Source organism: Silurus meridionalis, chromosome 27 (assembly GCF_014805685.1).
Source record: "Silurus meridionalis isolate SWU-2019-XX chromosome 27, ASM1480568v1, whole genome shotgun sequence".
Classification (NCBI taxonomy): domain Eukaryota; kingdom Metazoa; phylum Chordata; class Actinopteri; order Siluriformes; family Siluridae; genus Silurus; species Silurus meridionalis.
Window position 1 is genome coordinate 6421540 of NC_060910.1, and position 13965 is coordinate 6435504.

At 40.8% G+C, this 13965-nt stretch overlaps 1 protein-coding gene across 2 annotated transcripts in view; it reads right to left on the reverse strand.

Moving 5' to 3' along the window:
- Positions 1 to 13965, reverse strand: part of kiaa0825 (KIAA0825 ortholog) — a 135842-nt gene that overhangs the window by 78453 nt on the left and 43424 nt on the right. For both annotated transcript variants that reach the window (XR_006924695.1, XM_046841647.1), the window contains exons 8-14: positions 12252 to 12517; positions 10145 to 10295; positions 8489 to 8679; positions 6466 to 6645; positions 6134 to 6247; positions 4258 to 4397; positions 1118 to 1297 (exon numbers count right to left, since the gene is read on the reverse strand). Coding sequence is in view for 1 of the 2 variants with exons in the window: in XM_046841647.1 (XP_046697603.1) it covers positions 1118 to 1297; positions 4258 to 4397; positions 6134 to 6247; positions 6466 to 6645; positions 8489 to 8679; positions 10145 to 10295; positions 12252 to 12517 (1222 nt within the window). In the remaining variant the exon portion in view is untranslated. The remainder of the gene's footprint in view (positions 1 to 1117; positions 1298 to 4257; positions 4398 to 6133; positions 6248 to 6465; positions 6646 to 8488; positions 8680 to 10144; positions 10296 to 12251; positions 12518 to 13965) is intronic.

The following is a 13965-nucleotide window of genomic DNA, read 5'->3' on the forward strand; positions in this document are numbered from 1 at the left end:
GTATAATTATAGATTTGTGCTTTGCTTTTGATATGTTCAGTTTTTGGTTGCAAATGAGCAATAGCAATATGGGCAAACCTAATCGAGTTGGTTTATACTCTAAGAGCAAGAACTATTTGTACAACTGTAACAAGCCAGAACTTTACATGTGTGGGTCGGGATGTAGGTCAAACATCATAGAAAGTCATAGAAAAATATTTAAAAAAATTTCCCAGGCAGCTACACAGGTGGTAGCATGGAGACACATTCACCTCTGCAATGTGAAATATTAAAATAAGTATCTGAAAGCTGCTTCTGTTTAGCCATTTCCTTCTGACAAGGAAAGGAGGGGTCTCAAAATACACAAAGATGTCAAGCTAAATTAACAAAGACTAAAAAAAACTAAGGCAATATCCTCGCTGGCATTTCTGACAAGTCCAATTATGTCACTTACCAAATGGCACACGGACAAATCCTAGCACTAAGCAAAGCTCATCATAGACGCCTTTGTTCTACCGCTGGATTTCATTGGTTCTCTTGAAGAGGGCCCAATCAGCAATTAAGCCAATTACGCCTCCAGGAACATTTAGTTACACACAAAAAGCAGGGCGCACTCACAACACACCCTCCTTCTCGGTCTCCTAGCATACCCCCCTCTCATTTGTCTAATTTATGCAACAATAATTACCCCTCGCATGTAATAAAAACACAAAAAACGAGTGCTCTGGCTCTGCAGGAGTCCGGATTAAACCCCCAAATCAAAGGCAGTTCCAAAAGCAAAGTGTCAGGCTGTAATTGCAGTCTCTGTGTCAGTATGCTAAATCAACGTGCTAACCATTAGCACAACAGGGAATATACATGTAGCAGCTTTTGTCGAAACGGGGACAAAGAGACAAGGTTAAAATGGAAATGGCAATAAATAAGCAATCATAGGGAGAGCTGAAGGTTTAATTATGGCTTTGATTTATGAGGAGCCTCTCCTGTCCATGCATGGTACCAACTAGCCTGCTGGTCAGATTTAATACTTGGGTAATTAGGGACACCACAGACTGGATGAAGAGCGAATAAGACATAGAGCATGGACTTTGTAGCTCACTTTATTGTGTAGATAAGAAGAGTTGCTGCTTTTTTTTTATACCTGCTAAACTGCAAAAGTGGTCCCATAGGTGTCTTCTGTCCAGGTAGCCCTCAAGCACTAGCACAAGAGCCCTGGGGACATTGTTTAGAGAAGACAGGATGGCAAAAATAGCTTCCACAAACTCAGCAGAAGCTTCCTGAGCCTCGGGGGACACTTCAACCTTACTGTCCAAACACAGATCTGAAAAACAGAGCAACCAAGTAACCAGTTAGCAGCATATTCTGCAGTTTCCTCTTGGGTTTTGGTGATGGTCTGGGATGATATAGAGATGGTAGTGTATTGAAACGTAAACACATTGACCGAGCCTGCTTTATTAGCATAGTCAGAACACAAAGCAGTTACACATAAGACTTACCTACATAGTATATTGTTGCAGAATTGATGGGCGAATGTACTTTTAAATTACCCTATGGAATTTTGAGACAACAAAGGGAGCGAAAAAAAAAAAATTCTTCCTCTTCATTATGGTACCTGAGAATTTAATAAATTGCTGGTACAAACTTCAGGACCATGCAAATCAAAAGCTTGGAGCACATGTAACAAACGTCTCTGCAGAAGTATGGGTAAACATTTTCTCAACAAGGACAGCACAGAAAAGGTTTTTGGATTTGACAGAATATCCTTGCACAAAGTCCTGTCAGTCCTACAGGCCTGGAGACCAGCAGAAAAATCTAGCCTTATGCATCGCTTCAGCCAACGTCATTCTCCAATGTCAGAGATGATAGGCTTTCGAAAAAAGCTGCGTGAATGAAACACAGCACACACTCAGCATCTTTAGGAGGAACTGTTCGCCTCTTTTGACAAATGCTAGCCTGTTTCCAAATGACAATCCTAAATGACCTGCCACATTAAAGAATCGACTTTGCACAGCTGTGTACATATTCCTCCGCTTAATAGGAGCTGATAAAGGAAGGAAACCGATCATGCTTTCCTTCCTCTATGGTAACCGAATAAACCAAAATAAATATCATAGAATGCATGACGTTTTAGCTGTGGCTACATAAGACCTACATAAGTCCTTCACATGACACCAGACATACAACCATTTATAAAGGCTTCAACCAAAGGTCAGCGGTGATAGATGCTGCACAGGTCGGCTGTGATATAAGCTGCTTATATTAGCATTTAATTACGTGAGAGATTTCTTTGTTGACATAAGACTGTGACACTGAATTACATTAGAGCTTCGTTCGTGACAACTGACCTTGCAGCTCAGCGTACATCTGATATTACGGAGTAACTGCTGACGAAATGGCATAACTTTCTGATTGAAGTGATTTAAAACAGAAAAATTTGCATTATGAAAGATCCAATAGTGAATAGTATGGTCAAAGAAAAGCTGCACTTTCTGGACACAACAGAAGGTATGTAGTTAAGTACCTTGGTGCTTCTGAATGGTACGTTAGCAAAACACTGCGTTTATGATGATACGATAAACAACCTCAAGCACTTGGGATTCCTAAAGGACACTGTAAAAACTCCACACTGTTCCGAAAGCCATGCAGGCCTGATGCATGACCGGAGACAAAGTGCGAGAGCTAAAGAGCATTGCTCAGAAGAGGCTTAATTGGGAGCTAGACATGGTCAACGTTCCCCTGAAGGATCTAAAGCAAGGGTGGGCTCAGGATAGTGCTAACCACGCAGGAGGTAGTTGAGTCGAGAGAATGAGCCCAAAGCAGAATTGTACATAGTGGATGACCAGGCCGCTGTGTTTCTTCTTAATTAGCCGCGTCGCAGCTGCAGCGCCTTGATTTACGGCTGTGTGATTCTCGCACCACAGCACTAACGCAGGCGTCCTCCTCGGCGCACCGCCTGGTTATTAATGAGGTCTCTATAATGTGAATTAATGTGAACGCGCAAAACAGTCTTTAAAGGTTACACTTCTCCGAGTGCAGGGGGGAAAAAGGGGAGGCAAATCTCAAAAGGTCATTCACTTTGCTCCCCCACGCCAAAATGAGTGTTTATTACAGAGTGTTATTGATTCAGTGATGATGAGGAGGGTGATAAGGGCGATGATGATGGGTGTGTTAAAGCTGTGTACTCACAAAACGAGCACTCAAAGACCTCCTTGGCTTAAAGAGCCCAATTCCATCAGCGCCGTGATTGCACGCTGAATGACATATGGATTGTGGGTAGGATCATAATTTATAGCGCACTTGCATTAAATTAGCCTAGTATGTAAAGCACACCGCCATTTTGGAAGTCAATTACGATGGAATGTAATATGAGGTGGATTAAAACCTTATAGTAATATAGCATAGGTTGTGTACTACATATGAATAAATACAGATTTACACATGACAACAGCGTGCAAGGAATGGCGTGTGGTGATGAAGTTTCTTGTGAATGAAGGCATAAAACTGGCAGAAATCTACAGAAGACTTCAAGCAAAGTATGATGAGCAACATTAAGACATCTGAATGTTTAAACGTCTCAAAGATTCAGGGGAATACGTCAAAAAGTAAATGCAGTTTCCAGCCCTTGAAATTTGATCTTTTATTTTATAAACTTCATAAAAAAGTCCCGGTTTGAATTTAACACCTTTCGTATAGAAAGATAAGTTCCAGAGGCCTTGTCAGTTTTACATATATCCAATAACACCTAAGGGCTGTCAATCTCTGTCTATATTGTAAAGTTGATCATTCTGTACATATTTAATGGAAAATGCAACTAAAAAGGGAAAACAGAATAAACTATGATATTTATTAAGTGATGTCGCTTTTTATAGCTATGTTTGTTAGACTGTGCACACTGTTGTACGCAAAGTATTTGCTTAAAAAATATTTTACTTTTTTTAAAACTTAACACGCCCCTGAGACAAGGTAGGCATGTTTTTCAGAACATTTGGAGGTCTGAACGACACCAGATTCCAGGAATGATCCTAGTGAAGAAGATTAACGGTGCAGTCTGCACCGGGCACCACAGGGAGTCAGATTCTAAAACGACTCCCAAGTCCCGATATAGTGCACTATATATATGGCAAGAAATAATTGCTGTAATGCCTTTTATAGTACACTATATATCAAATTGGACACTATGTTAGAACCATACAACAGCATGGGTATAGAGTTTCCCCTGCCAATTAAGGCGATGTTAAACAAATCTCAGGCCTGATGTTTGCTTGGCTATATGGATCGTACAGGAGTGGGAGATGAGCAGGCGCAGCAGGAGGCAGTCATGATGCAGTATAGCCAGCAGGAGCAGAACTGGGGAGAAGCCTGGTCTTGAGCACACTATGTTCAGCAGCCACAGAGCTGAGATTTGACTTTCCTCCTCGCCCCTGTAACAACCGAAAAGACAGAAAGTAATTAGTATAACCATCAGACAACAGGATCTGGATCTCATATACACACACACACACACACACACACACACACACACACACACACACACACACACACACACACACACGCTTTTATCTTGTTACACTAAATACCGAATGTACTCTAACATTAAGCCCCAGGCCTTTATTTAAATGTCTAATTCCACCAGCTCATATCTAATATGTTTTCTTGTTAAATCTATGAATGTGGAAACTACAGGGACACTGAGTGTCTGACAGCGTGCTGAAACATTTGGAGAGAATCCAAATTGAGTTTTAAAAGAAATGCATAAGCTCTTCTTTTTCTTCTTTTTCTTCATACAAAAGTTTTTTTCCCGCTCTCCTTAATTACTGAAGAGTGAAAGAGAGGATGCACCTGAAGGCCTGAAACAGAGCTGAGCTGCTGAATCACTAACATGAGGACAACATGGTGCAGCCTGCTGCCAGAGAGATGAACGCTGCACTTCAGTCCAGCGCAAGCGATTTATGGTGTCACGAGGCTGCAAATCCTGCAGATATAGTCCAACAGTTACAATAAATCTAAAAGCTGCACTACAGGGTCAGGTTTCTCTCTCTCACACTCACACACACATCCCAAAACACTAAGTCAGAGACTTTCTACCTGTCACGACGTGCTCTGATTTATTCGTATTCTCCTTACACTTTTATTATTATTTTATTAAATAATCTAAACAGGCTGTTCACCGGAGTGAACGTGTGATTTGAGTTGCCCCGACGGCTACATGGCCCGCCGGCTTTGGCCCCCCCCCTCCTTAACAGTAGGGCCTCTGAGAGCCTTGAACATATAGAGGCATGCAAAAACCTGACAAGGCAATAAAACTAAACTAATTTCAGTCCTTCAGGCGAATGGGAGCCAGGCTCGCGGGTGATTTGTGCGATCACAAGGCTGAATGATATCACACGGGCGAAGGGGGCGAGAGTATTCATGGAGGGTGATGTCAGATAGCCTGACATTCGCCCCAGTTTCTCAGGACTCCTACGGCTCCGATTCAGCCTTTCACACCCCATGTGAACAAGCACAGTGCACATCAGCATAAAGTGCATGACCAACAGTGGCATTAGCATCTGGTCTGCATTAGAACACTAAAGCCAGGGGGCCTGCTTGCAGGAGTAAGGCACTGTGTGTTTGTGTGTGTGTGTGCATGTAAACCACTTTTCTCTATGCAGGCTGCTAGAGCAAATGAAATGACACACGTTACACTGGCTCTGTATATGTTCACCAGGACAGTTCTAATTGCTTTTATTTCATTACAATTAGACAGTTTTATTCACCTTTTTAAAAATAAAAAAAACACCCAATTTCGATTAAATGCCTATCAATTACTAAGTTATGTTTGCGTTACAAAATAATGCCACATGTTAAATGCTTTAAACTTCTGACTTCCTGCATCGCTCGCTGATATAAGTAGTACAACCCATTGTGAGCACATCCTACAAATACTGCCGATAATCATTCACTCACATCTCATTTCCTGGAAAACACTTTGTATAGAGCTTCTAAAATTTGGAATGCTGTCCTGGAGCACAAGCTTTATACGTGGATTCGAATACAGATCAGAATAGGCCTGTGTTTATTATGCATGATGATACTGCACATAATGTTTCAGCAGTTTCCATTCGAATAAAAGAAAAAGGTTTCCAGTGTAAAAACGCTTTGAAATTGTATCCAGTACCTGAGCAGATCCAGCGGGAAGAGTTCAGGGTTGATGATATTTAGCCAAAAGGGAGTATGGATATTGCATGGTGGAGGTGTGGAAGATTCTTCACTAAAACCATTCTGAAAAGTTCTAGATGAAAAAAAAACGTCAGAAAGAACAAAATAAAACCAAGCATCTAGTTTGTATACACAAGTACACATTTATTAAAATGTCTCAATGATCTATTATCCACAACAACATCTTTTCAATGTATTTATTTCCATGAGCTTTTATTCAAGATTCCAATCATATACAGTACATTATATTAATAACGTGTTCTGCATGATGGTATGTTCTGGATAAGGTACCTGTGGAGGTCCGTTAGAGGAGCAGTAAGGATGACGAGTACATTTAGGAGCTGATTGCACAAGCTGTGGATGATGGACACCCAGGATCCGGATGTTTCTGCTCTGACAAGCTCGTCTACACTGTCATACACCGACCACAAAAGCTGCTCCACACACAGCAGGATGGCTGTGATGTCCACTCTGAGGCAGGAGAAGACAGACAGCATGTACTGTAGTCACTTGCCATGTTGAGTCAGTGTTGAGTTTACTAGCTTTTGACTGGCTCAAGAGATGTTTGTGTGTGTGTGTGTGTGTGTGTGTGTGTGTGTGTGTGTGTGTGTGTGTGTGTGTGTGTCATAATTGCATAACATGCCCATAAAGAGTACACTAGTAGTTAATATGACATGGTTGGAGACATATCTAATTGTTTAATTCAAGGGGGAATGTGTGGGTGGCGATTAAAATAAATAAATAAATAAATAAATAAATAAATATATATATATATATATATATATATATATATATATATATATATATATATATATATATATATATATATATATATATATCTTAAAATATAGTTGTTGCATGCACATGTTTCCCGAAGCAACTGATGTCTTTCCACTTCGATATAAATGCTTTAGGTGTTATCTACATTTCATATGTCAGCACAAGCTCAGGTTCAGCAAAGGTCAGACGAGACACCCACTAAGATCCATTTACCAAACCTTGCTTTTCATCACCATATCAAACTTCCCACTGCTTTACAATGCACTCAGTGCACATCCCTTACTTCCCCAGATGAAGAAAAAGAGAGAGAATGCACAAGAAAGATTTCAGAGGACCATCTGTGTGAAAGACCCGAAGCCCAGCCTGCACTCAGCATCTCGGAGCTGTGTGTCCTTGCAGCGATGCGCATCGAGGGAAATGTGAAACAAACCTTCCATCCATCCTCACCTTCCTCTACACTCTTACGCTTCTTCCCTTGTTCCTCCCCACGGCCTCTCGGCGCTCTGCACTTTCTCATCGCTCGCCGGCTGGAGAAGGGGAGCGTGCTCTGGCCGTGTCTTTAACCGCTTTAACTATGTGCTAATGCAGCACACGAGCCCCCCTTCGATAAGGTCCAGGCCCCATGGAGCATGACTGAGCAGGGCCCACAGCCAGGCGCTAGGGTTAGCGTGCTAACAAAGAGAGTCTGTCTGAACAAATCCGGAGCCGTGCGCAATCACTAAAACATGCAACACTGCCTGCTAAGCCTGTAGTTCCTGCTGGACAGATAGCCTAGTGTTTCGTGAGGCGCTGCAGATACGGGGAGCTGGTCGAGGCGGTCCGGATCACTGCACACGGTTCGATTGTGTGTGCTTTTCCGAGCCAACTATAGAACTATAGAGCATTTCCAGAAACTAGTGAAAAGAAAAAAAAAAAGTAATACTCTCATCAACAACTGGATATGTAGTGTGATTAATATGGATGAGTCAGATGTAATAGTATGTACTACTGGTAGCCATTTGGGTTCAAACACACATAAGGTCTGTTTTTAACACAAAAACTATAATCATCCGCGTCACTGTTGCTTTCAGAGGCTTCTGATCCCAGTCCCATCTCTGATCTTTTCATTATAAACAGCTAAACAAAAACATATGTATTTTGCATAAACATGTATTGATTCCTCATAAACATCTGCCCTTGAAATCCCTTTATGAACGAGAAACACACAGGCTCTCTACACATTTTTCAATGCATTAAAACATGTCCCATTTAATATCTGGAGTAATCGCCTAAACACAACAAATGGCATCGATAAGGGATTTGTTTAAAAAAAAAAAATCTGGAATATTCCTTCAAAAAAAGTTTTTTCCCTAAACAAAGAGACCATTCGTTATATCTGGTCCATCAACAATTCCTGACAAGCCTGGAGACATAAAACCAGATGGTAAAACATGATCAAAAGATCTCGACTACGTCTGTAGAAGGTCATAACCATGTGTGATGAGTTTGCCAGGTGATTTCTAAGGACAGTTAAGGATGACTCGCTGTCTGGTACCTGATCTGAGGGTGTCTTTTGTAGGAGGGCTGAGCTCTGGAGTATCGCTGAAGCAGGAGCTCTAGGGTCTGCGCCAACACCTGCGCCAGGGTCTGCCGGGCCAACAGCGGGGAAACGGCGCTCCACAGGTCACTGCGCAAAGCCGAGAGGAAATAGTGCCACATCTGGATAGAAAAGGAACACCTTTCACCCTGTTCAGAGGGGAGGGGGTGGGGGGGTAAGGAATAAAAAAGCAATGAAAAACAATCTGAATTTAGAGATTAAGCTACAGGAAGCATGGACAACTGAGCAAGGACTTGAAGGGGATGAGTGAGTAAGAAGAGAACAGGGGAAGGGAAGTCAGAAAAAATAAAAGGGGGAAAAAAAATAAGCAAAAACAAGAGGCCAGTATCTCTGAGGCTCACGCTCAGACCACCTGCACTCCACACCTGGCCCCTTCATTCCCACTGAGACACAGGGCGTATCGAAGGCCTGATCTGGAGAAAGCATCAGAACTCCTCAGAACATCACCCAACACAAACACACATACAGCTAAAATGACAGAAACACAAACTTTGCTCATGCAAAGGGTTAGGTCAAGGTTGATAGCAGAGCACTGTGTGATGAGAAAAGAGTTATGGGTATTCAGAGAGAGTAAGAGTCTGGAAATAAAAAATATAAAAAAAGAAAGAAAAAAAGGGATTTCCTTTGAGTCTAATTACTTTCAGGCAGGGAGGAAATAGCACTCCCGGTTCACAGTGTGACCAAACACAGATTAGTAACAGCCATGTTCAACATCTTCTAATGAGGACTGGGACGAGCTCCACTAAAGCCGAGCCAAACAAGCAGCCACTGAGAGCGGAGCATGTGGACGCACCGGACAAGCACTCCAAAGGAGATCTGACCCCCTGGCATGGGAGGAAGTGGATTCATGGAGGGACAGAAGGAAAGAGAGATGGCGGGAGGAGGGAATGGGGCTCAGGGTTAACAGGGGGCCCAGACGTGGGCAGTCAGTCTCACACCTGCACACAGCAGGCCTGTCTGCCCTACAACCTACAAAGGTGGTGTGTGTGTTCGCTGTCTGGTTAGGCCTTAATGGAGGCATACGTTTTAGGACCACCATAATGGACTGCTTCTGTACAGATGGTCCGGTGTAATTTCGCCTTGGGTTACAGATTGGCGGTGTTAGTAGGAGGTCAATGCAAACAACAACGTCAATTATGTAAAAAGGCAATGACGCATCGGAAAAGACTGTTTTAGCTAAACGTATGCAAAATTGGCATGTGAACAATGAATACTAATATAAATCAGATATGACTGCGCATCAGCCATGTCTAAACAATAGGACTTAATGCAAAGACTTTCTGGTTTTAGATCATAGAACCAAATGGGGATTTCCCTTTGTGGGGAAAAACCCAGAACTTGCTCAAATGAAACCCTTGAGGTTGTAGTAGTCTATTTTCCAGAAAACTGAGAAAAAAATCTGGAACAGTCACAGAGAGAACAGTCAAAGCAATTTTATTCATATATAATTCAACATTTCTGATGAAAAAAACCATACATGCATTACATTAAATATATTAAAATATTTAGACAATTTATATGATTATAATTAATATAATATGAATGATAACTATTGGAATAATTATAATTATTATAATTAAAGTATATCCATACCTCATAAAACGTCTTGTCATCTGCCCAGTAGTGACTCTCAGCATCGTGCAGTATGCTGGTGGCACACACATGGACGCAGTATCTGGTCAGATGCTCGTGAATGGCCTCCGTCACCTCCTGACTCCTCTGGATGGGCAGCAGAATCAGAGGCCTGCGGTCGGACACATCAAAGCCCCAAAAGCCAGATTTAAGAAGGCATACATTTCACGGGTCAAAGTGCCATTAAGTGATTAATATCAACAAATGGCTCCGATTATTACCTGCCAATCATTCGCCACCTCTGTACTTCCTCTCTTTCCCTCTTTCCCACCATCTCTTTCGCCCGCTCTCAAATCATAAGGCCACGTGTGCTGTCTGAATCAATCACTTTCTCCTATTCCGTTTCTGTATTTAATTTCTTTCTCTCTCTCATTCCTTCACCCCCTTTGGCTCTTTGCAAGCTAACATCTGTTTTCGAACAAACACACATCCTTTGCAGATAAATAGTTCTGTCAGGACTCGCATGCTCACGCAGGTCCTGCTCTGATTCTTTACAATCCAATTACGGCATTTTAGTATTTCTGGCAATGGCTCGCCAATCTCCCTGGCTGGGAAAACCCCCGGTGGACAAAACGGTAAATTAAAAAACTCCTCATCGCAAATGTCTCTTGTTTTATGTACATTATGCAAAAGTTTCACCTAAATTTTTTCAGATAGAAATGTCTTTCTTGTTTGTGTTGGTGTTTTTAGAAAGAATGCAGAATTAAACAGGATTCAATATTGAGTACATATATGAGTTTAGAAACAATAGTGAGGGTGAAAAGGTTAATCTCTACCTAAAGCATCTATCCAATCAATAACATGACTTGTAGTTTGCCCACCTGTCAAATTCACACACCGATATTTATTGCGGTAGTAAACAGATCATTTCAACAGCAGACGGCATCAGATTCTAATCACCACCGAGATCTTTGTAGGATCACCAGCAGACCAATAGGTCAGAACAATAGTTGGTGAAATCTGTTTAAGGTACTCTCACTTTCAGAATGTAACCCTACGAATAAACTTACAATAGCAGCAACAACTAAACATCACCACATCAATGATTAGACATTTTATTGGTCAACAAATTGTTGATCAATGATGTGGAGTGAGCTGTTACTATAGAAATGATAATGTATTAGAATGGGCACCTTTTATTTATTTTACATGTATAATATAAACCTGTTACTGTTCGAGGTTCTGTCCATGCTGTGTAGCTATACAAAAATAATGCACACCTTCTGGCTAATCAGATTTAAAAACTGATTTTTATTGAATTAATATATTTGATTATATGTAATTAGCTGATACTTAATATCATGCATTTTTTTTTTAACAATCATATATGAATTAACTTCTAAATGAGATTCCGTATATTTTGCATCAGATGGGTTTTTTTGTACCATTAAGCCTGAATAACGCTCTATATTTTATTTATATTTTCTATAATATGTACACCATAAGATTCATATTTGTACTTTTTGAACATCCCATTACACATATAATCACCATTTGCTCTTATAATAACCTCCACTCTTCTGAAAAGATGTTCCACTAGATTTTGGAGTGTGCTTGTAAAGATTTCAGCCACAAGGGTGTTAGTAAATTCAGGTACTGATTTAGGTGAGGTGAGGAGGCCTGGGGTGCAGTCAGCATTCCAATTTGCCCCAAAGGTGTTCAAAAGGTTTAAGGTCAGAGCTCTGTAGATGGCCAATCAAGCTCTTCTATGACAACCCATGTAAACTATATGTTCATGGAGCTGGCTTTGTGTACAGGGGTATTGTCATGCTGGAACAGGTTTAAGGTCTTAGTGAAGTGAAAATGTAATGCTAATGCATCCAAAGACATAATACAATTGCGTGCCTCAAACTTTGTGTTAACCGTTTGGAAAAGAACTTTGTATGGCTGGAAAAATCAATGTGTATCAATACTTTTGTCCATATAGCGCAAGCATAAACAGGAGAACTCATAAACAAACTAATAAACAAATATATTACTTCTACAGATTAAGAGTGAAAAGCTTTAATATTGATATCAATATTACATTTATTCAGCATTTGTATCATCTGTTAAAAAGGCCACTTACATACGAGTAGTGTCTGCTAGCTGGCTCTCGTAGTAAGTCAGCCTGTGGTGGATGAAGGTGCTGGAAGCCAGTATGATGGGAAGGTTGTTGAGGGGTGAAGAATGAGGAACCTCCTTTGCTCTTTCTTCCAGCCTGGTCAGGAGGGCTGAGCTCACCTTGCCACATACATCTATGTAGCAGGAGCACACAGGGAACAGAGTGTCTTCTTTACACACCACAGCCAATGGAAGGAAAGCATCTAAGTCCTCCATCATATCCATACAGAACTGCAGGAGATATGCATGTAAAAAATAAGTGAATTTTCCTCATTATAATCAGAGTTATTTATTAATTGTACTGTAAATATGAACAGCAGACACTTGCTATGGCCTAACAGAAAAATTTAAGGGTGACCTCGATCTCCTGTACCATTGGGAGCACTATAGCAGGTATTCAAGATTCATTATTCAAGATTTTATAAAGGAGTATAACTAGAAAAAATTAGAAAATAAAAGAAAATGAAAAAATATTTTGTAGGTATTTGAAACATTTTTAGGTATATTAAATATTTTATATATATATTCCTAAGTATAATATTTTATAGGCAGACTATATCGGCAAGATTTTGCAGACACCTGGTCATGAGTTTGGTAGAACAGGTTTGGGTCTCCAAGTCCAAGTAAAGAAAAAAATGTCATGCTACTGCTTGTAAAGAAATCATATACAATTGTGTGCCAAGCGCCTGGCACCTGGCGACACTTATCAGCCAAGCTAGGGAAGAGTCAGCTCATATCCTTGTTCAGATATCCACCCACCACTAGGGTGTTGATCATCACCCATACACAAGAGATGATGAAGTTGTGAATTGAATAGTTAAAATGTATGCCTGCATGCCACACACAATGCAAAAGTCTAACCTAAGATTCACTAGCAGGCATGTGGCCAAATCTGACCTGCCTGTGATTAACCATTTTAGACAGAATATGTGCTACAGTGTTGGGCATGAGTGAACCTGGACCTGCCTGATTCCCTCAAAAGCTGTCAACAAAGTAGCATAGTCAGCTCTTTCAGGTGCCATGTGAACAAATGCATTCTTTCTTTCGGATTGCATTACGGCCTCCAACCCCACCTGGATCCATGCCATGTTTAGAATGGCTGCCAGGTCTAGCATAGAGCATATCATAGGCACTTGAGGGCAGAAGAGGCAGGGAAAAGACCAGACTACTATCCAGATGCTGCAGAGACCAGAGCTAAACAAATAGTAGGTCATTATCAGCTTGGACAAACCTCCCAGATACAGCATAAGATCAGTATCATCAGATGTGCTCTACTGGTAAGGGGAAATGTATTCATTTTAGCTAGGACATGTTTGCTGTGCAAGTCCTTAGACCATTTTTAGCCAGGTGCCAATTCATGTCATTGAATGTTGAATGTTCAAAGGAGCAAATGTAGAGGTAGAAAAAGTGCTCCCTTTAAACTTTCACTTGATTTAAAGTACAAAAGTATTTGCCTTCGAATGTACTTAAGTATCCAAAGTACTATGATTTACTATGGCTATAATTTTCCTATTATCATTTTTGTCACAGGAATCTTCCTTAATTATCTCAGTTAATGTGAAAAGACTCTGATGTTACTCTTAACACACCAATCTATTAATAGAATTATATTAATGAGTCAAACACAAATTGTTATCTATTCAAATAATAATTTTCAACCACAAAAAAGTCACAAATGA